Source organism: Notothenia coriiceps, unplaced genomic scaffold (assembly GCF_000735185.1).
Source record: "Notothenia coriiceps isolate Sejong01 unplaced genomic scaffold, NC01 NC01_scaffold00011850, whole genome shotgun sequence".
Lineage (NCBI taxonomy): Eukaryota > Metazoa > Chordata > Actinopteri > Perciformes > Nototheniidae > Notothenia > Notothenia coriiceps.
This window is the reverse complement of record NW_011344551.1, coordinates 1-21,490: the sequence shown is the minus strand read 5'-3', so window position 1 is coordinate 21,490 and position 21,490 is coordinate 1. Positions and strand designations below refer to the sequence as shown.

At 40.7% G+C, this 21,490-nt stretch overlaps 2 protein-coding genes across 2 annotated transcripts; one reads left to right on the top strand and one right to left on the bottom strand.

Moving 5' to 3' along the window:
- The first annotated feature begins 1,933 nt into the window (after window positions 1-1,933).
- On the top strand, window positions 1,934-16,782 carry slc24a6a (solute carrier family 24 member 6a). Its single transcript, XM_010772955.1, has 17 exons — window positions 1,934-2,345; window positions 2,558-2,653; window positions 6,688-6,764; window positions 7,148-7,222; window positions 7,396-7,480; window positions 8,511-8,614; window positions 8,718-8,792; window positions 9,161-9,186; window positions 9,308-9,361; window positions 9,535-9,671; window positions 10,909-11,078; window positions 12,219-12,495; window positions 13,367-13,533; window positions 13,711-13,825; window positions 14,669-14,781; window positions 14,934-14,999; window positions 15,979-16,782. Exons 1-17 carry the CDS (start codon window positions 2,237-2,239, stop codon window positions 16,087-16,089), a joined length of 1,857 nt encoding a protein of 618 aa, XP_010771257.1. The 5' UTR covers window positions 1,934-2,236; the 3' UTR covers window positions 16,090-16,782.
- A 1,537-nt stretch (window positions 16,783-18,319) lies between these two features.
- On the bottom strand, window positions 18,320-21,035 carry LOC104947026 (zinc finger protein ubi-d4 B-like; the record flags this gene model as incomplete). Its single annotated transcript, XM_010772954.1, has 4 exons — window positions 18,320-19,937; window positions 20,230-20,311; window positions 20,637-20,749; window positions 20,870-21,035. Coding segments are annotated over 4 exons (447 nt in total), but the record flags the coding sequence as incomplete, so codon positions are not given.
- Between the last annotated feature and the right edge of the window lie 455 nt (window positions 21,036-21,490).

Sequence of the window (21,490 nt, the reverse complement as noted above, 5' to 3'; positions counted from 1 at the left end):
TGTGTGTGTGTGTGTGTGTGTGTGTGTGTGTGTGTGTGTGTGTGCAGGAGGAATGTGAGGCTGAGGAACCGCTGAAACCTCTGAGTCTCCCAGAAGAGCATCAGACCAAAAGGTAAATCACTTCTTCATCATAGAGCAGCTCTGCGTCATGTTTCTCGCTCTTTGCTCATGAATCCTCGTCCCTCTGGTTTCTCCTTGTCTAAGGTGGGCGGGGACCTTGGAGACAGCCGTCCAAAGAGCTGGATTATTTCTGCTCTTCATCTTCTTCCTCATTGTTCTGGGTTTTGTGGCTTCAGGAAGCTTTAGAGGGAACTTTTTCTCCATCAACACCCTGTGGAGCGGCACTCGCCTGATGCTCCAGCCGTACTACAGTGTGCATTATGGGGCCTTGCCTCCAATTTGATCTCAACACTCTTATAAACACCTAATCTCCATTTTTCTTGTTTGTGCTTTATGGAAGCTGAGGGGATTATTTTAAATATTTAATTTCTGTGAACCACCGGCATTTTGTGTTGTTAGGTTAAATTCTAGAAATGATAACAGTAAAAGTCAAATTTAACAGGGCTTGGAAATGTGGGAATTGGAACAGATATCTATCAACATCACTTATTTAAAAATGTAAATGAACAATTGTAGTTTCTTGCTTTCTGTTAATCCAATTGGTTTTGAAGAAGATTAAATATTAAGTTGACATTGAAAAAAGATGTTGCTTTAACCATGTTAACTCATGTTTTTTGAGAAATCACTTCGTCACATCAGACAAAATGTTAACCAATGAAAACTATTTAATTTATCGATTATTTGAAGGTTTGGTTTCTAACTCAGGCTGCTGAATTTATGAAGTATTTTTGCACGGAAGTAGCACTTTTTACTTACATAAAAATAGGTTTACAAAGGATCTCTTTGTGCCCAGTATGGAAAAACGGTTCCAGCAGCCATCACATATACATATGACCATGTGAGCATTCAATAAACACTTGAACAAAAGGAAGACAAGAGAGGAGCTCTTAGTTACTTTGTGAGAACTTTCCTCCACAAACTGAATTTCTAGGAACTAGCTTCAGTCCGACAATAGGCCCATCACTCATTAGGAGGCCGGGTGGTAACAAAGAGATGATTGTGACAGAAACACTTTGATTTACAAGGATGACATTTAAATCATAAGATCAATTTCATATCTGACAAACTTCACTTCTGACCTTTCATGTGATATTTCATAGCTCTCATTGCACGGCAAAAACTCAGATTTTCAGCTTTGAAAATAATCTTTTAGACCAAGTCTATAATTGGATTATTCTACTGTAAATTAGAATTACACAACTAGAATAAAAGTGATATAACACTAAAATGAGGGGTATTTCATTACGCAATGCATCCAACAATGACTGACAGACGTGGAAGTTTGTAGCCCCTAAACACGTGTACATATTTACAATATTATTTTAAAGTTTAAAAGTCATTCTTCAAGGGTTTTATAAATTCAGGTGAAGTTATTTTTGTTCTTTGCAAACTATTTGGCTTGAAGTAGCCATAGTGTGAGATTATTTTGTAATCTTTATTCTTATTCTTACAAATGATCCCTGTATGGTATTTTATCATATCCGGATATCTTGGAAACATGCCTATTCTAATAGTAAACAAAAGGTGTAATTAGTGAGTCATTTTTAAAGATGTAACAAACATTCAGGGACCCAAACATATTACAACCATTCCTCATTTGAAACACTAACAGATTCTCCTATCACGTTTACTATTACCAGGTCATTCTCCCAGTTCCACTACAGCATTATAAATATTGCAAAGCACCATTCACATTTTTTAATCGCATGCTCCTGTAAAAAGAGAGTCCAGTCGCCCCTCCCAGCAGAAGGCGTTCCCTGGTGGTTTGAGGAGAGCACTCCCCCCCCCCCCCTCCCTCCCTCACGCACGGAGCATAAACAGGGGCTCAGATGTAGGGCAGCAGGAGGGACGGGAGGACGGTCTGAACCCAGGGATGTTGTGATATCTGCTCTGGCTCCTGACTCTTTGTGTGTCTGCTGATTGGAGCTGGGGGGTGCGGATGCTGCGCTGCTGCTGACTCGTGATGCTGAACACAGGCCATACCCATCAAACCCGTACAGTGATAGCTGAAAAACGATAAATCGGGAGAAACAAATATCAACAGGCCAGTTTGATCCAGTGTGCAGGACGGGAACCGGAGGCTGTGTGAGGCGGGATGTTCTGATCGGAGAGCGGGATGAAGGCTCCGCGCAGACCGAGGCAGACGCGGCTCCTCCCGCGGCTCTGCGTCTGTGGGGTCGGTCTGCTCGCAGCCGCCTGGATCTTTAACCTCATTCATGTTACAGGTGCTTTTTACATCAAAATGTCGTAATTTCATATACCTCAACTATAACTCATCCGTTCCTTGTATTATCTTAAATCATTCAAATCACATTATAAACATGTTAGATTGTAGTAAATGCAGTGAGAGTAAAATAAATATCTTAAAGTTGGGTAAACTTACAATCAGGTATATTAGAGTACTATTATGTGTTAATATGTTAATCCCTCTTTGTAGGTTCTCATGCACCCACTGTGGATCATGACATCTCCAAGAGAGAGCTCACCCAGCAAGAAGAAGAGAGCAATCAGACTGAGATTATTACTAAATCTGGTGAGACATATTATTATTACATATCATGTTTGTTTTTGGATACAGTGGTGTGTAACCTATGACAAAAGAGCGATAATTTACTTATCTTTAAAAAAAAGAAAAAACAGTCACTATTAAGGGTGTTGAGTAAACACTGTAATGATCTTAGTAATACCTGTGTGTGTGTGTGTGTGTGTGTGTGTGTGTGTGTGTGTGTGTGTGTGTGTGTGTGTGTGTGTGTGTGTGTGTGTGTGTGTGTGTGTGTGTGTGTGTGTGTAGGGTCGGCCGGTCGAGTGGCTGGGTGAGACCTATGCCATCACCGGAAGAGCCATATATGGCTCGCGAGCCTTTGGCTTGGGGGCCCCCCTCACTCTAGCGCGTTCTCACTAAACACAACACGGAACCAACTTTTGTCTTATGATGTTAGCATAAGCACACATATTGTATAAATAAGCATGTAAACACCATGGACCTAACCTGGGGGGTCCTCACTTCCTCTAGGGGGGTCCGGGGGCATGCTCCCCCGGGAAGATTTTTTTTTTAAATATTGAGGTTAAAAGCATCAATCTGGTGCACATTGAGAGCAAAATTAAGAGATCTATGGATACATCTCTCAACACCCATATGAAACAGAACTGTAAACAGATTTTTCGGTATGGATATTTTACAAATCACTTAAACTGTATTCTTGTTTTGTCATATAGTATTTCATAACTGTTTTTCATTTGGTCTCTCTGGCTGTCCATCTCATAATGTTCACATAGAAACTAGCTGTCAATAGGAATATCATTCAGAAGAATTATAATTTCTTACAAAAATCTGTCTCAAAAAAAGGTTGCACATTTAAATTCAGGTGTTGTTATGGCAACGTCAGTGGCCAAACAGCCACATTTACTGCTGTAAATACGTTCAAAGATGCTGTTGACATGTAAAGCAGTGGCAACTATGCCACCATTTCAGCTGACTTTTTCACAGAATACTGCACAAACATATATTTTAGTGCTAGATTGATGCTTAGCTAAGCTAACTATGAAACACTTTAACTGACAGGACTCCGGATCAACTGTGTACTGTAAGGTAGCTTCTAGCTTCATGTCGAACAGTAAGTCAACATTTCCCAGAGAGCTTTCTTTGAAATTACCAGGTAACGCTAAAAAACATTACATTTAGATTGTATGACAAAGTGTTTATTTAATATATCTGGCTAGCTATAGCTACTTGCTAACGGTTTAGCTTACCCCCGCGATTCAAAGTAACGTCAACGTAGCTGTAATTTATGCTTTGCTTACATGTTCGCATAACTTGGAAGTTTACTGACATTTACATACCTTGTTTACCTGGCTCAAGTGGTGGCTCTGGGGTTGTTGTGTGAGCCACCACTTGAGAATTGGCGTATTTTTTAAGAAAATGTTTTCTTATGTCCATCTTCAAAAATGGAAGTCTGACTGACAGTTTATTTTAAACATTGTCACAGCTCACAGGATAGGTACCTGTCAGCCAATAAGACAGATGTTTATTTCCATTCAACTCTGGTTGGTCTGGTGTCTTGCCTCTGTTGCATTCACTGAACACGGGAAATTACAATTCTGTCGTCCTCTCTTGTGTCATGATGAGGTTCAGTTAAAGCACGGTTAATGTATTATATTATTGACTCAATAATATAATACATGCCTTTGAGAGTAGACAATCTAGGCATATTAACACAATTAATTAAACATACTTATCACGGCGACGGTGTACTGAGATTTATTTTCGTGCGTGCGTACGTGCGTGAGTGTGTGTGCGCAAGAGTGTGGGTGTGTGTCAGTGTCAGTGTCAGCTTACTGTCCCTTCTCTTGTTATTTTATTTGATTTAAATCTTCTCCGTGTATCGTTCTTCGTCTCCGCTCTACCTCATCCTCCATGTCTTCAAACTCCGCACATTTAGATGTTTAAACACAGTTAGGCCTTTGAGGAGTACCCGGTTGCTAGGAAACTGAATGCTGAATTAGGGGTTGGATGGCGTATGCATCTGGAGCTGTTCAAAGTGCTGCCCTGTCGTAATGACCTGCTGATCGGTAGCCTCTCATCGCTTGTTCTGTTTGGCTGAGAGATAAACAGTGGCAGCATCTTACAGTTGGATCATGTGAGATACAGAGATTTTGTAATCACAGAGAAATACTGAGCTCTAATACAGTAAAGATTAACTATAAAGCCTCTAAGACATGTTTTCCTCATTGCCATATTGTTATTTTCAAGAGCACCATCTTGTTCCTTGTGATACAAATATTCTCTGTAATCTGTGTCCAAAGACAAGAATGTGACAGGTTGTCATAATATCTCACCATGTGTGTCAATTCCTGCACATGATGCATGTTACCGTCCTCTATCTCCTCCACTTTAGTCACACTTGTTTCACTCACATTTGATTCCTTTATCTTCAGAGGAGGTTTTGTAAATCCTGTGGCACAAATAAATCAGATTGTCACTCGGGAGGCTGCTTTCCAAGTTATTGTTGTTTTGGGCTGCCTCTTAATGAAAGCTTCTTTTTTATTATTGCGCAGTGAGTCGTGGCATATGTGCAGTCTAGCAAATCACTGCCTCAAAGGTTGTAAGAGGAGGGTTTGATGCATCGTCTAACGCAGCAAACTAAGATGCATCTGAAAGATGTCCTTTTAAAATCTCTGGCTTTATTTAAAGAGCTGAAAGATAATGTCAGTTCAGAAATCTGGGTGTAAGTGGCATGAAGGACAGTGTGAAGTCACAAGATCAAGGTAAATGGCAATGAAACTGAACTGGTGTCGTCACATGACTGTGGCACCACTTTAACCTCGAGGCGTTCTCAGACCTTGTTGCTAGGGGATACAAACTGGCACACATCCAACAAAGTCATATATACACACACCCACTTTTCACACATGTACACACAAGTGACTGGAGGTTCAGGGTAGAGCTGCAAATATTAGTTGACTAATTAATTAGACGAATGACGAAGAATCGGCAACCAATTTGATAATGTATAAATCTTTCAAGTAATCTTTCATACAAAGTTGGTCGAAAATGCTCTTTTCAGCCTCTTTAATGTGGGCTTTTGCTGCTTTTCCCTATTTTATGTCGTGTAAAAACTCAATATCTTTGGATTACGGTCAGACAAAACAAAGATGTTTAAAGATATCACTTTGGACTTATAAATAGAAGGATATTTTTTGCTAGGTTCTGAAATTGTGTAGAACAAACACACGTAAAATAAAATACAACTATTACAAATAATTGTTAGTTGCAGCTGTAGTTCAGTGAAGAACTTCAAATTATAATTATTTTATTGGTTGATTAAGCTGCTGATTATTTTTTCTCCATCCTCCATTAATCTATTAAAACTGGCAATCATTTTTTCTTGAAGCCAGAGGCAGTCAGCACATTGTTTGTTTTGTCCTGAGCTTCTCACATGATTTATCAACTCAGTAAACATTTTCGTTATGCCTTTATGGTCTCAATAAAACTAGTGTCAAGTCATATTAAATACAGTATGATGTTTATTTTATAAACAATGGTCCCATTATGAGTAAATCAGGCTATGAAGCAGGGTTTGTTTAGGGCATGGCTACCTTGTGATAGAAAGGGCGCTGCCATGGTGTTGTCCAGTCTGAGTCGTCTGCAAATAGAAACCTCAGTGAGTTTTAAGATCATGAAAGTTAAACATTTTTGTTGCCTAATATTGTCTTGTTCAGTTGTACTCCTCTCACCCTCTCCTTTCACTTCTGTTTTTCAAAAAATAGCGAGACAATGATCGCCTTTAGTTTGCAGCCTCCTTTAAACCCCTGAGGCCCCTCTCAGAGGTCGAGGGCTGCAACAACTCCCTAAAGTGCATTGCCAAGTTATACCTATTTAAAAAGTTACATTTAAAAAAAAAAAAAACGACCTTAAAAGTGATAGATGGCCACTGGGGAGACATAATAGCAACACATCTTCAAACTTTAGAGGCTGGAACTTGGGAATTTTTATAAATGCTGCATGTAGGGATATTCCTCCTTTTGTACATCATTAAGTTACTCTCTCTCTCTCCACCTCTTCTCCAGCCATCAGTGATTTTCCTGAAGACATCTTCAGTCTGCAGCAGAGGAGACAGGGAGCGGTGCTCCTCCATGTTCTCTGTGTGAGTATCAGCTCTGCACGAAAGAGAACATTTTAAATGAGGAAAACCTCATTTCCATCACTAAAGGTCTATCAGAATGTTTTATCACTGACAGAAATAACCAGTCATGTGACTATTTAAAAAAAGAACTAAACTTCTCATAATATACTGTTTTTAAATGGAAACGGCAAGGTTTATCATGTCTGAGTTTTAACATTTGATGAGATTACTTTTTGGGATTTATCTGCCCAGGGGATGGCTGTTGAAATGTAATTATACAGCTTACTCTGGGATAGTCAATGACTGTAACATTCATACAACATACATTTGTTTACATTTATTCTTTGACTAAGACACGCTTACATGATCCATGTGGCCATTAACGTCTTTCCTTTGTTTCTCAGGCTATGTACATGTTTTATGCGCTGGCCATCGTGTGTGAGGTTTACTTTGTGCCATCACTGGAAAAAATATCAGAGGTATGAATTTACGACATATTTGATCACTACATAATCAATTGTAAGCCATATAATTAAGGTTTTGAGCTAGAAAACAAAAGTCTACAATCAGATAGTTAATAATGTCTTTGTTATTTTTAACTCCTAACATTTAAACTGTTATTTTTCTTACTGCCCTTGTGTTTAAACTCCAGAACCTTCAGCTCAGCCAGGATGTTGCCGGGGCAACTTTCATGGCAGCTGGAAGCTCCGCCCCCGAGCTCTTCACCTCTCTGATTGGTCAGTATGACAATCGTTAATTAATTAATCTCTCTAATGGGTTATCCCAGTGATTGCTCCATCAGAGCTACAATTACCCACAATCATGCATCTCCACCTGATCAGGACTCGTGAGGAGTCTTTGGTTTAGGCGCTGATTTCAAGAGTTAATTAGACTTGAACAAAGAGCCGTCTTAATTGCTTGATGCAGTTCACCTGCAAATCACTTCAATTATCCTGTGTTTTCAAGGGTTTTTCTCCACAATCATTATGGTTTCAGTAAATGTAGACTTAGGCCAGGGTGTAATAATCCAAATGTAGTTTTTTAGTAAAAAAAACACAGACATTTTAAGAAAAGACATTGGTATCGATAAGATTATGTTTTTTTGGGTGACATTTCAACAAAAGGACTGTTGATCAAAGTGTTTGAGAACTATTGCACACATTTATTTCTTAATTTCTTTTGGAAATTGTTCTGGTCCAGGATATAAATGCTCACACCAGACTCTCAAACTTTTTCAAACACAGAATACTGCACAATTATCACACATTATGCTTGTTTAAAATAACAATACATTCACAAATAAGGACAATAATTCATCCTCTAGCAGCACGTTTCATGCTTTTACAGCACAACAATATTAATGTTTTGGAAATGTTAGAAACTAAAACACTGTTAAGGATTTATCTGCCAATACAATACAGTTTATTTAAACAGAAACAGAGGTATTGTTGTGTATAAATGAACACTGCTTGGTAGTCCATGTGGCTTAAGGACATTCACGTACATATTCCCTAATCTATTTCATTTTTAGGGTGGCATGCATAAAGGTGAATTTAGGCAATATTGCAGTGAATATTCCACACAAGATTCCCAAGATAAAATATATCTGCCCGGCCCCTGTGGTTATGAACTGGCAATGCAATATTTATTTTCAATCTCTAACTTTGTACACATTTATGGAGGGATATACATAATTTCTTACAGTTGTCGCATTTCATTTGAAATGTTTCACTGATGATTTATAGCTTGTTCTACTTGTTTGTTCAGGGGTGTTTATTACAAAAGGAGACGTGGGTGTGGGAACTATCGTGGGCTCAGCTGTCTTTAACATCCTCGTCATCATCGGCCTCTGTGGCATCTTCGCTGGACAGGTACAGCCAAAAGGATGACAAATATCATATCTTTTTAGCTAATAAAGGCTTTTTTCTTACACCATTTGCTTGATGGATGGAAATGTGTGTCCTCTGTTTCCAGCCCATCACTCTGAGCTGGTGGCCTTTGTTTCGGGATGCTTTCTTCTACATCCTGTCCATATTGGTGCTTATCCTGGTGAGAAATACTCCAGAGATAACCTTTTTTTCCTTTTTATGGAGAGTGTGTAGGATCGTATGAGAGTGTGTTGGTTAAAAACATGAGAAAAAGGTTCACGTTTGTAACCTAGGGAAGTTTACTTTAACCTCCTGCAGTCACAAGACCAAAAACTACGTTATATTGTTATTAACTGTAGAGAGACACTACTAACTTCCTACATGATTAATGCATTTTTGATTATTTTAGGCCAATATTCATTCATTTTCCTGCAAGTCTGATAAGCTTATACTGGTATTATTTGTAATATCGGATCATGTTAGCTTATCAATGCAATGTTCCTTTGCTAAGACATGTAAAGGTGTAATTAAGGTATTTCTTTCTTGCAGGTGATCTACGATGAAAAGGTCATGTGGTGAGTCTGTGATTTTAGTTTTTTTACAAGTCAGCAGCCTCAGTTGTGTGATATTATATAAGTGTGCTGGATAGCTGACTGTCACTGTGATGCATTTTGTATATTTGTATCTACTTTTCAGGTGGGAGACCATCATCCTGATGTCCATGTATGGAGTCTACATAGTCATCATGAAGTGAGTCTCTACCTCTCACATTTCCATCCTGCTGGTATTATACATGTTCTTTTCCACTAAAGACACACCATCTGTGTGTGTGTGTGTGTGTGTGTGTGTGTGTGTGTGTGTGTGTGTGTGTGTGTGTGTGTGTGTGTGTGTGTGTGTGTGTGTGTGTGTGTGTGTGTGTGTAGGTTCAACAGTTGTCTGTGCAGCTGGGTGGAGAGACGCTGCAGCCGGGGGGGTCAGCCGTGTCTCAGCAGCCTGCGGCGGGGGGCGACTGTCGGTAACCTCGGAGACTGCGACAACGACATGGTGCCACTGAAGCCAGGTGAAGGAGCTCGTGTTTGTACGTGTGCACGTGAACATCCATCCCATCAGAATGTCTCCATCTCTCTCTGAGCGGCGTTCACCAGGCCTACTGACACACTTCAGGCTGCACGTCAAACCCATTTCTGTTCCCCTCTGGATTTCCAGCACGCTGAAATAGAACTGGACCACTTCGACAAGATTTTTCTCTCTTTGTCCTCTTTCTCTTGTTGTCTTTCATTTACCATCTGTCTCATTAATCCCTTTCAAAGAGTTGCACTTGTCATTAGAGGATGCATTTATGTGCACCACTGCCATAAAAGCATTTATTAAGAATATTTTCCACTTCCAAGACTACTGTCTTTTAATGAACTTAAGTCCTAGTGTTCATGACTACCACATATATATTCATATTTTCTGGATTTTAACCCTTTTAACCCCAACCTACTGCAGTTATAGAAACAAAAAGGTAATTATTTTCTGTATATTAAATGCTAGGGAGTTTTGACACCGTCTAAGATGTGTCAATGATTAGCATCATCATTGATTTTAATTCATTTCTATTGTTTTGTGTAGGAGACCAGGAAAATAGCAAGTGTTTGCCACTATAGTTTCACTCAGTGTGCAAACATAAGAAAAATGGCTCAATCTCAAGGAAAAAATTAGAGAAAATGTAAACTTCTGAAGCCAGGGCCGCAGTGAAGTCTGATTGAACAGAATGCTTGATTTATGCTGCAATAGACTTGGGGTCAACAATGTGGTTTTAATTGTTTTCCATCACATTAATGTCATCAAGGGTCTTAGTTTCTATATGTTGGCTAAACCGTTTAAATAGATTTAGTATAGGAGCTGAGGTTGAACTTCCAAAATAAAATGAAAACCTCACACCCTTTCCAAAATGGCCGAAACATGAAAAGCCTGTGCCTTCTTCTTTCGTGTAATGTCAGAGGTCCAACTCGGTGTCGTGTAGCCATGCCCGCATCTCTGGTCCTAAGTCGACGACAGCCTTCACGTGGCCTCCCCTGTGAGTAGCAAGAAATGGTGCAAGACCAACTTGCGAAACGAATGTCGCCAACCAAACGTCGAGCTGGTAGGCCTAGGAACGGCGGACGGGCAGTCATCCCGACCGTCGATAACCGAGGCCTGGCAGTGCTTCAACTCAGACCAGCCTGTGCCTATCGGTGCATTAGGTTACATCATCCTCTCCTCTCCACTGATGTCTCCCTCTAAACTCCGTACCTCTCCCCCCACTCTCCCAGATTCCTGTGTGGCGGCCGGCCAGGACCCCGGGGTGGTGATGGTGGACGAGCTGCTGAACCTGCACCCCCACCAGCTCTCCTTCTCAGAGGCAAGCCTCCGCCTTCTCATCACCCCACATTTCCCCCCCTTCACCCGCCTGGGCATGGCAGGACGCATGGTCATCAGCGAGGTAAACCGCACGCCCTCGCACCCCCCACATTAATGCAGGTTCCCCGGGTTCTATTCGGATCGGTTGGTGGGTATTTAAATGAGCGTGTGCATCATAAAAAAAAAAACATTATGGCACTTTTCAGGAAAGAGGCTCATATTGATAACATTTGCGTAAATGTAAGGAAGGATCCTTAAAATGTAGCTCAACTGAGTTGCACCAGCTACTCGTAATTCTGCTCCTCAGTTTGTGTTGCAACATTTAAAACTAGAGTCTCTGCAGCATCACAAGGTGTAGCATAATCCCCCCGAACAGTTTTAGGTAATGCCTGTAATATGTAAATAACATGAAGAAAAGTGTGTTTCTGAAATAATAGTGTTCATTATGTTGACAATAAGTGGAAAACATCTAATTTTTCTAAACTATCTGACTCTATTTAACAGATAGAATTAGAAATTGTGTGATACTTTCCATAAAAAGCACCGGCCTCAGCGAGAATGTTTTGACGTTGTGTTTTTAGTTGCCATGTTAAATTTGATCAGAACCAGAAAACCTGGTCCCACAGAGGGGAAAGGTCCATGTGTTACAGCAAGTAAAGGGCCAAAGATAGCTTAGCATCATTCAAGAAGCATGCATACATATATTTAAGATAAAACTAGACATTACACATTTAGCAAAATACACATCCAGTACCAGTTTATCGTTTTGGATAAGGTAACGGTTTATCGTTTTAAATAAGGATTGTAAGGATTGTTATTAATATCATGTCACTTCTCAAAGCACAGTTTTTGTCCTGGTAGACAGAAAGCTGGTAAGGTAGATGTTCGTATCAAACAACTTCCTGTTTGCTGTCACAGACCTAATGCCTGATATTATCCCAGACACAACAGCCGACGAGAACTCAATCTTTAAATTGGCTTTGTGTCTCTCGGGGCTCCTGCATGTGTGCTTGCCATTTCCAGTAACAAATTAAAGTGTGACTTCCTCTGCTGCCCCCCTGTGCTGTAGCATGCCCCCCCCCGATCAATGCTTTCCAAACCCCCTCTGGTGAATGTGAGGACGTGCCTGATCTCATCACGATGTTAGCCACAGTCACATGAAGCTTGTTTCTCACGTCCTCTCCATTTATTTCCTTCTGACTTTTCTACCTCCCCCCCACAGAGGCAGAGGCTGATTCAGGCCCGGGGGGGCTCAGTGGAGGGGGGGGCGTCAGGGGAGGAAGGTCTGGGTGCTAACGGGGCGTGGGGGAGAGAGAACGGGGCGGCGACTGAGGGGGACAGGCAGCCGCTGGAAGGGGAGAGAGGTAAAGAGACGGAGGGGGAGACGGGTGGAGGAGCGCAGCCCAAAGACGAAGAGGAAGAGGAGGAGGAGGAGGAGGAAGGGCAGGAGGAAGGAGAGGAGGAGGAGGACGCTCCTCTAAAACCCTTCGTTGTGCCAAGTGAGTGTGGAGAGAGCAGAGATTTCATTGATATCCTCTTGAGAAAGAAAAGACTGTATGGGTTATAGTAAAATAAATCTGTTTCAATAATATGTTTATGCTTGATTTCAGTTGAAGTCAAAGTTGCTGTACTGAAGTCGACCTGTTGCATAAGTCTTATTTAATATGAATGAAGTGAGACTGACTTGTAGAAACTCCCTTTTATGAAAAAACATGAAGATTGTGCAAATTAACTCAACGACAGATTACATTACATGTCACTTGTTAGACGCTTTTATCCAAAGCGACTAATATACTCAATACTGAGGGCAATCCCCACAGGAGCAATTTGGGGTGAAGTGTCTCAGGGACACAACGACATGCTGACTGCAGTGGGGTTTGAACCTGTGAGCCCCTGATCCCAGCACCAAGGCTCTATCAACTGCGCCACATGCCTCCCGTGTTGAATGTTGAATTAACGTTATTAATGACTTCACTGTTATATTTTTTGGACTCCTTGAACTTATTTTCAACATTTGCTAGTCCAATTAGCAAATAAAATACATTTTCTGCAAATTTCAATCAAGTCAATAGCAAAAGAAACACTACCTTTGTATGTGTTCAAATATCTAATAAGCTCTCCCCAGTTGTAACAACTCTAGCAACAAGTAGAGTTTGTCACCGATAGATTCATCGAGGCTACTGTAAAACACAAGCTCTCTCCTCCCTGTTTTTCAGTGTCTTTAGATGGACTCATTGCTAATGGAGCTAATTAAGAAGTGATGATACTGAGATTCATTGGCCGTGCCGCATCAATAATTTAGGATTTTAGATAAATCTGTAATGATCCCTGTGGGAAACTTGTGTGTGTGTGTTTCCATCATCTCCTCAGAGGGTGTGTGTCTGCGGCTGAGGTGGCTCCTCTCCTGGCCCCTCAGCGTCCTGCTCTACTTCACCATCCCCGACTGCAGCCTGCCGCGCTGGGAGCGCTGGTACCTGCTCAGCTTCCTGTCCTCCACGCTCTGGATCGCGCTCTACTCCTACCTCATGGTCTGGATGGTAACGAATGCAACCACACACACACACACACACACACACACACACACACACACACACACACACACACACACACACACACACACACACACACACACACACACACACACACACGCACACATGCACATGCACACACTCACACACACTTGCACTGCCTCATTCCCTTGTGTCTTTGTGTAGATGACCATAATCAGCAACACACTTGGAATCCCAGAAGTCCTCATGGGCATCACTTTCCTGGCCGCCGGCACCAGCGTCCCTGACTGCCTGGCCAGCCTCATCGTCGCCCGACAAGGTGTGTGTGTGTGTGTGTGTGTGTGTGTGTGTGTGTGTGTGTGTGTGTGTGTGTGTGTGTGTGTGTGTTGAATGGTTTTGCATGTTCATTTTAGACTGAAAACTGAAGCACCGGACTGGATGTCATGTCATTTTAATGCCTCCACCCTGAGCGCTGGGAAAAAGGCTGCTCCAAAAACAAGTAAAATGAAAACAAGATGTTTTTAGCTCTGTAAGATTTCTTGAAATAAGAAGATATATTTAGATAAATTATATCTTGTAATATACTGGAAAAACGTATAAACTACATTTTACCATAATAAGGAAATGTTGTGTTACAAAAGATGCCAGAAATAATTCTGTTTTCGGAGGTTAGTTGGTGATTTTCCAATGTGAATGTGTTTTCTAAAATCAAGTAAGATATATTTATTGAAACAAAATGATCCATCTTTTACAAATGCAACAGTAGCTTAAAAGCTTGTGCCGTGTGACAAGACCCTATATCTCACTGCATCATTACTTCTTAAGTTATTATGTTTTATATTGAGATGTGAACAGTTTATGTAAGACAATATTTAAATAATGTCCTTCTTACCTATTTGTAAAAACACAAGGGATTAATAGTGAAGAACTTGCAGTTCAGCGCCATCTCCTGGAATTTAAAGCCTGTACAATTTCTGATCAATGACACAAAAAGAGTCCAAACATGAATGCTGCTCCTTTTTTGGCAGTGGTATTGTTTTTATTACAGTTTACAACAATATATCTTTTACAGCTTATTTTTGTTTTGGTTTACTATAACAACCGTGCTTAGCACTAGATATTTTAATATCATTTTACATTGTGTGTATCTCAAAAATTGCAGGGATGGGCGACATGGCCGTGTCCAACTCGATTGGCAGTAACATCTTCGATGTGCTGCTGGGCCTGGGCTTCCCCTGGGCGCTGAGGACTCTCATCGTCAGCTACGGATCAGTGGTAACTCCAGCAGTCTCTCTACCTCATATCTCATACAGCTGACTGGACCATTATCTTAGAAACATCTCGACCTTCTTGATGGACCGATATATAGGGATTTATCTTGCTGAGATTTACAAACAAGGTAATAATTTGTCATCTCTGTTTTTTAGGTGACGATCAACAGCAGAGGCCTGGTGTACTCAGTGATCCTGCTGCTGGCCTCAGTCGTGCTCACTGTGAGTTACCTTCAAATTCATTCATTTGACCCTCGTCGTGCCTCGTGTTGAAAAGGTTGCTCTGATGTCGTTAGTGGACAAAACTGCCCACGTAAAATAAAAAGCCATTACATGATGTTTTATAGTTTTATTTTCCACTTTCAAATCCTTCATACAACTTCAGTCCTGAGCATTACAGCCAAATATTAATTTATTATTCAGAATTTTTATCTGTAAACTAAAACATTTTTTCATAATCTGCAATAATTAACCTATTATTATAATTTCGTTGTACTTGTACAATGACAAATTAAAGATCTTATCTTATCTTAATCAGCATAACGAGAAATAACACTGGATTTGATGCAATTTTAGTCAGTTAAAAAATTACTTTCAATTGTGGTTTCATGTTGTTAATAAATAGATAGATACTTTATTTAGTTTAGTATAGTTTAGTTCCAGCAGCAGTATCAAGCATTACAGGAGTAAAACATGTTTAAAAGATACAATAAAAAACAAATACAAATTTCCCAATTAATATTAGCTGCAAGTATAAATAGCAAAAATAAAAATGTAAATTAAAAATTACAAGTAGCAAGAAGTATATACAAATTCACAATAGAAAATACATATATCCCAAGAGTATCTAAATAATACACAATATAACGAAATATTGAATACATTGAGTACTCTACAATATACAGTCTCACTTTGCTACAACAATATATAGAAATATACTGTAGACACAGAATCGGGACATTCATGTCCTTAAGGGTTTGCCTGCACTGTTTATTATAGACTTATTATAGGAGCTTAGGATGAATTTTCTAACATGTTTGCCATAAACATAACATTATGATTTTGATTTTGTAATCTTTCCTGCCCGAGCGCTCTTGTCTTAGTTTTTGTTATGTTCTGGGAATTAAATTGTGATTATAATATATATTTAGTGCAGTGCAGTGACATGAACCTGTCTGTCTCTCCGGTCGTCCCTCCTCAGGTCCTGTGTGTCCATCTGAACGGCTGGAAGTTGGACCGCCGGCTGGGCTTCTGTCTCATTCTGCTGTACGTCCTCTTCCTCCTCTGCTCCGTGGGCTTCGAGAGGCTGTAGAGGAACTCCTCTTACACCCCCCCGCACAGCCACACAAAGGACGCACACACAATTGGTCCAACTTGTTTTCCAGCTTCACTTGCTGCCATTCTTCATCAATGTAGAGTTGGGCGAATTTTTTTTTCACTTTGCGGTGGCTGTACATGTTTAAGCAGCGTTACTATGACACCGGCTTCCTGAAGGCGACATGTTTACCTTTGATAACTGAGTATTTTACAGTTTTGTACCGAGCACCTGCGGCCCAGACCCAAATGCATTATGCACTACTCAAAACTAATGTATTGCATTTATTCTGACACCAAGAATAGTGTGAGAAACCCCAAAGTGTGCTAGTTTACTTATTAATACTCAACGACTGCCACAAGTAACCTCATATGATGACACATGTAAGCTTATATAGTGGCTTCTCAGTGCATGAACTTATTCTATGTTTTCATCACGCCTTTGTGGCCGTATTTGTACTCAGCGTAGCATATGGCTGATCATCACGCTCCAGATAATTGCACTAAGCCACTGTTGTCTTTGCCCCCCCCCTCTCTCTTTGTCCTCAAAGCTTCTCAGCATATAATTTGTGTTTTTATGCTGGAACAAAAGCGACTTTATGCTACAAGGTGTTTTTGAATGTCTGTGTCTGGAGAAAGTCTTTGAGTGTGTGTGCTGTTGAGTGAAATAAAACATGTTGTTGTTCTGTGAGGCTTCTCCTTCCTTCATTCAACATTTTCCCAGCAAGGTGTGATTGAGTGATACCAGTGGAGAAGGATGCATTCAAACTCTGACCTATAGTTAAAATGTTAAATGAAAAACTGTGCCATTTTTATTTAACAAGTCCTTAATTCTATAGCATTGACTCAATCATACTCACTTTAGATATCGTGGACAGATAGAGCTCGGTCTCAAGCAGCTTCCTTTGTTACATATTGTGCCTATTACTTACGTTCCAGTAGTATTAATGGGAACTGAAAGCATGCTGTATGGATAGGTTCTGCAGGTAATGGTGTACCATGTTAAAGGACACATGTCATGGCCATTTCCACTGATCATAATTCCATTGTTGAGGTCTACTAGAATAGTTTATTGTGCAATTTTCCAAACTCACATTGGTTTCTCATACAGCATCTCTGTAAACTACGTGTATTCACTGAATTTCACTCTCTGCCTTTAACGGCTCGTTGTAGCGCCAATAGCTCCAGCCCCCACCCTCCCTGTGAGCACAGTGTGCTCTGATTGGTCGGGACGTTTTGAATCGCGCTGAGCTCCGTGGAGGTGTTGTTTCCTTGTTTAGCGACAGCGAAACACAGCCAAACTCATCCTGAGCACACACAAAAAGTGTGGCTTGATATTGAGTAAGAAAAAGGTTGATAAACGCTGGGAGAATGGGTCTGCAGAGAGAATTTTGCCGCGATCCCAACTGTCTGTTATCAGCCTGCAGCCAGGGAGGAGAAATCAGCAGAGCTGCATGCACTGAGTGTGTGTGAGGAAGTCCGTGGATTGGTCAATTTGGACCAATCAGCGGGGGTTTAACGTAACGGCTCCGCGGACGTAACGTAACGGCTCCACGGATTGGTTCATTTAGTTCCGGGTACGTGCTTACGTAATCTCGTACCCGGAAGAATCAAATGGATGATGACGTTTCACCAACGAGGCGTTTTGGGGAGGTATTTTCTGTGTAAGAGTTTTGCTCGCTACAGAGTGTACTTTGAGGGGTTTTGACTCTGCAGACCGTTTACATGCATAAAAACCTTCATAACACACAAGGGGACGGGTAATAACCGGAAAAGCATGACATGTGACCTTGAACAAACCAAGTGACTGTAGTTCAGGGTCACATGGAGCTGCAGCTCTTCAGCACCAGGGACAGCTCTGAACAGGCTCCACGGAGCGAGCTGTCCGAGGGTCCAACTCATGGACACATAATGGACGGTCATTACATATAACACACTGATTGTAAACATTACAGTTTCTAATATAACCTCAATCTCTTCAAGAGTATTTTCTCTTGGTATAAAAGCACTCTTGGACTTTGTTTTGTACCAACAGTGAAGATGTTTCTCCAAACACTTATTTTGGGTTACATTTAGTCACTTAGTGTGCGCATTTGACACTTTCTTCAGTGATCTTGGTAGAGACACAAACAGAGCGCCCCCTTCAGAAACTGGCCCTATATTTAAACACCTGCAAGGACAACTGTGAAAATGATGTGGTTAAATCAATTGCAATGGACACGTTATTCAAAGTGATTTTTATTTCAGTCAGGCTAAATCGGCTTTGATACCAAAGAAATGAAAAAATAAAAATAGTACAACAAAGTACATCATTTTACAAATACTCAAAATGGAGGTCTGACATATCAGAATAATCAAATAAATTCAAACATGTCACAGTCATAACAAAAATAGAAAAAGTCAATACAGTACATAGAATGCAATAGGAGCTATATACTTGAAGTGTTTGCTATACCATAGACTTTACAAAATTCTACTAGAAAAACTCCCAGTACCAATGGAATATCAGGTAATATAAAATGTAAAAAAAAAAAACCTACAACGAAAAAGAAAACACTTGTGGTGTGAGTGTGTGCATTCATACAGGTGCAATATGCATGCAAATCTGCCTGTGTGACAAACGATAAAAGCAGCTACAGTTTGTAAATGATTATGTGTGTCATGGGTTTGACAGCAGCTGTTTAAAAATGACATGTGATGTCACTGCCAAACTGTTTTTTAAAGCACGAAACAAGTGATAGAAAAGGATGCACCTGATGATTACAAATCTCATGTATTGGTCAGTTTCCCCCCATAAAAACAGCATCAGCTGACGGTCAGGTTTTTCAAAATAAGAGAATGTTAGCTCGAAACTAAATTGAAGACCGGTATTTTACGAAATATTCAACTTACAGTATGTCGTATAGTGTTTGGTTGAAGTAACTGATCAATCCAGTAACAGCATCAGAGATGAGAGGGTGATTTTGGTGCAACCCTAAAATTGCAAGGCCAAAGAGTTGTGCCAACAGCTTAACGAGTCAAAGCCAATGGTTTCGTTGGCAAAGAAATTAAGACTTTTTGTTACCATCTTTGTCCCACCGATTCAAAATGAAACAAAGATGGTTAAAGTGATTATGATAAGCTCCGTGTGTCTTTGTCGCGTGTTTCATGTGAGGGTGGACCTTGGCACTGACCGGCTCCCCTCAGGGAAACCTCTTAAAAAGATTGATGGATCAGACAAAAGTACACAGACAAATGCCACTAAAAAAGTCAACTAGTAACCAGAACAATAACAATAGTAATAATAATTATGTTCCTCATCTGTATATGTGGTGTTTTTATTCTTTCTCCCACATTAAGGGAGTACAAAATAGATAATTTGGCAGAAAAAGAAACGTGTTGTCTCGACAGTCACCTCTGTGTCTTTGAGCGTGAGAGGGTGCAGATAATTAGCTGTGATGCTAATCCGTTTGCTCCTGGGAGCTTCCATGGAGACAGCAGTTACTATGGTTACTGCATGCCTTCTGTCTCTGTATCTAGTGTGTGTAACAGTCCAGGAGAGTGTGTGTGTCTATATTGTATTTATACGCACAATATGTGTTTGACGGGAGCCACGGGCTCTGCAGGCAGACTGGTAGTTATAGTTTGACCCCCCACTGAAGATATTAAGACTTCTAAAGCTGATCTGCGATCTGCTCAGCTACATCTGGACATTTCCCGGAGCTCCGGACTGAGAAGAGGTCTGACGTTTCCATCAGGGGCGGGGCTTGTTGATATGATGTCACTCGGGGCCGGAGCCCTGGTTCTGCTGGTATATGGAGGCTTTGTCCTTCAGCAGGACCAGGCACAGGTGGCAGCTCCAGCTCCCTGTGTACGCACACACACACACACACACACACAAATGAGGCCAGGCTCAGGAAATCATAGGGGTATAAAATACTAGTGATGTATAAAATGTATTTTATTTTTATAACTGCAAAATATTACTCAAAAAGAGCTCTCTAAAGAGGAGCGAAACATTTTTTGACTGTAGTGAAAATGTTGTTTAGAAAGGCTAAATGGCAACAAATTAAGAATGAGTAGCCATACCAAACAAAAGATGTTCGCAGCTTTTGAAGGTTGATCTTGTTAACTTTAGCAGTGTGCAGTGTGAGCTTACCCTCTGGTGGTTCAGTCATGGGAGGGCTTAGACAGTACATGTGGTAACCTCGGTCACAGTCATCACAGAACAGCAGCTGGTCCTGAAAACACACAACATCATGTTGAGTCCACTGATTGGACAAGAGGAAAAAGTTTCACATCTCTCCATCTTCAGATGTCACAGTTGTTCAGAAACATGTCTAGGGCTTTTGTTTTGATAGGTGAGAACCAGCCTTCTTGGTTCACTCTTTGAACCCTTATAATGATTCATTCATTCAGTTTTTGAGAACATCTAGGTTATTTAATTGTCAACATTTTATTATGAATATACATTGGGATTCCAATTTTCCAAGAAGAGAAATTACAAAAAAAGTTAGTGTATACTTAATCAGTATATAGTCAGCAACAACAGATAATGGGTCTCACGTCGTTCTCCGAGGTGCCGCAGACGTTGCAGCACTTGCACTCGATGCACTGCCAGCGGTAGGTCTTCACTGCAGCCATCATCACGGGGGTGAACTGCAGGCATGTTGGGTGGCCTGCAGGGGGGGGGGGAGAAACATTGTCAAGGAAGATACAAAAAACCATGCCATGAGAGAAAAGGCATGGCAACAGTAACTAAGAGGTGCTTAGTGGTGAAATGAACAGGACGAGAGTACCTGAGCGTCCACAGTCTGAGCAGGACACCAGCCCCTCTGATTGGCCGGTCTTCTGGTTCATAGTGGAGTCTCCCAGACAGAAGTCACAGTAGTCGTTGGGCAGAGCCAGCCCGTTGGGACCCTTTTTAGGAGCTGAGCGGGAGAAAGAGTGAAGAAAACCTTTTAGTGTACATTAAAACTGTCATTTTGAATTGAGATATAAAGCTGAGTTACATCAATAGTTCCATGTATAGAAAAACTGTTTATAAATCAAATATTTAAAATATTGAAGCACTGTTTTACAAACCTGTTCATGCGGCATCAGCCAACACCAGCTTTTTAGTTCAGTAAATGGCAGATGATTGATCTAACCCATGATCCAAACTAAAGAATGAGTGGCAACTCACAAAACGCACTTGCATGGATGTACTAACACAGAGTTGCGTGCACTAAAGAAAACAATGCGATGGATATGTTTGGGGGAAAACAAAAACACAGATGGATGCTATGACAGTATCCCAGAGAGGAACACTGAGTTTAATCCCAGCTATGAGATTCAAAATCCCAAAAATGAAAACAGCGGTACAAAAAGAATGAGAGAGACTTCCCCTGTACAAACACACACATGCTACACAGCATGCA

Coding starts and splice junctions, on each gene's coding strand:
- slc24a6a (XM_010772955.1), top strand. CDS start 2,237: ATGAAGGCTCCGCGCAGACCGAGGCAGACGCGGCTCCTCCCGCGGCTC. Junction 9,672..10,908: donor CATGGTGCCACTGAAGCCAG/GTGAAGGAGCTC, acceptor CCACTCTCCCAG/ATTCCTGTGTGGCGGCCGGC. Junction 13,826..14,668: donor CCTCATCGTCGCCCGACAAG/GTGTGTGTGTGT, acceptor CAAAAATTGCAG/GGATGGGCGACATGGCCGTG.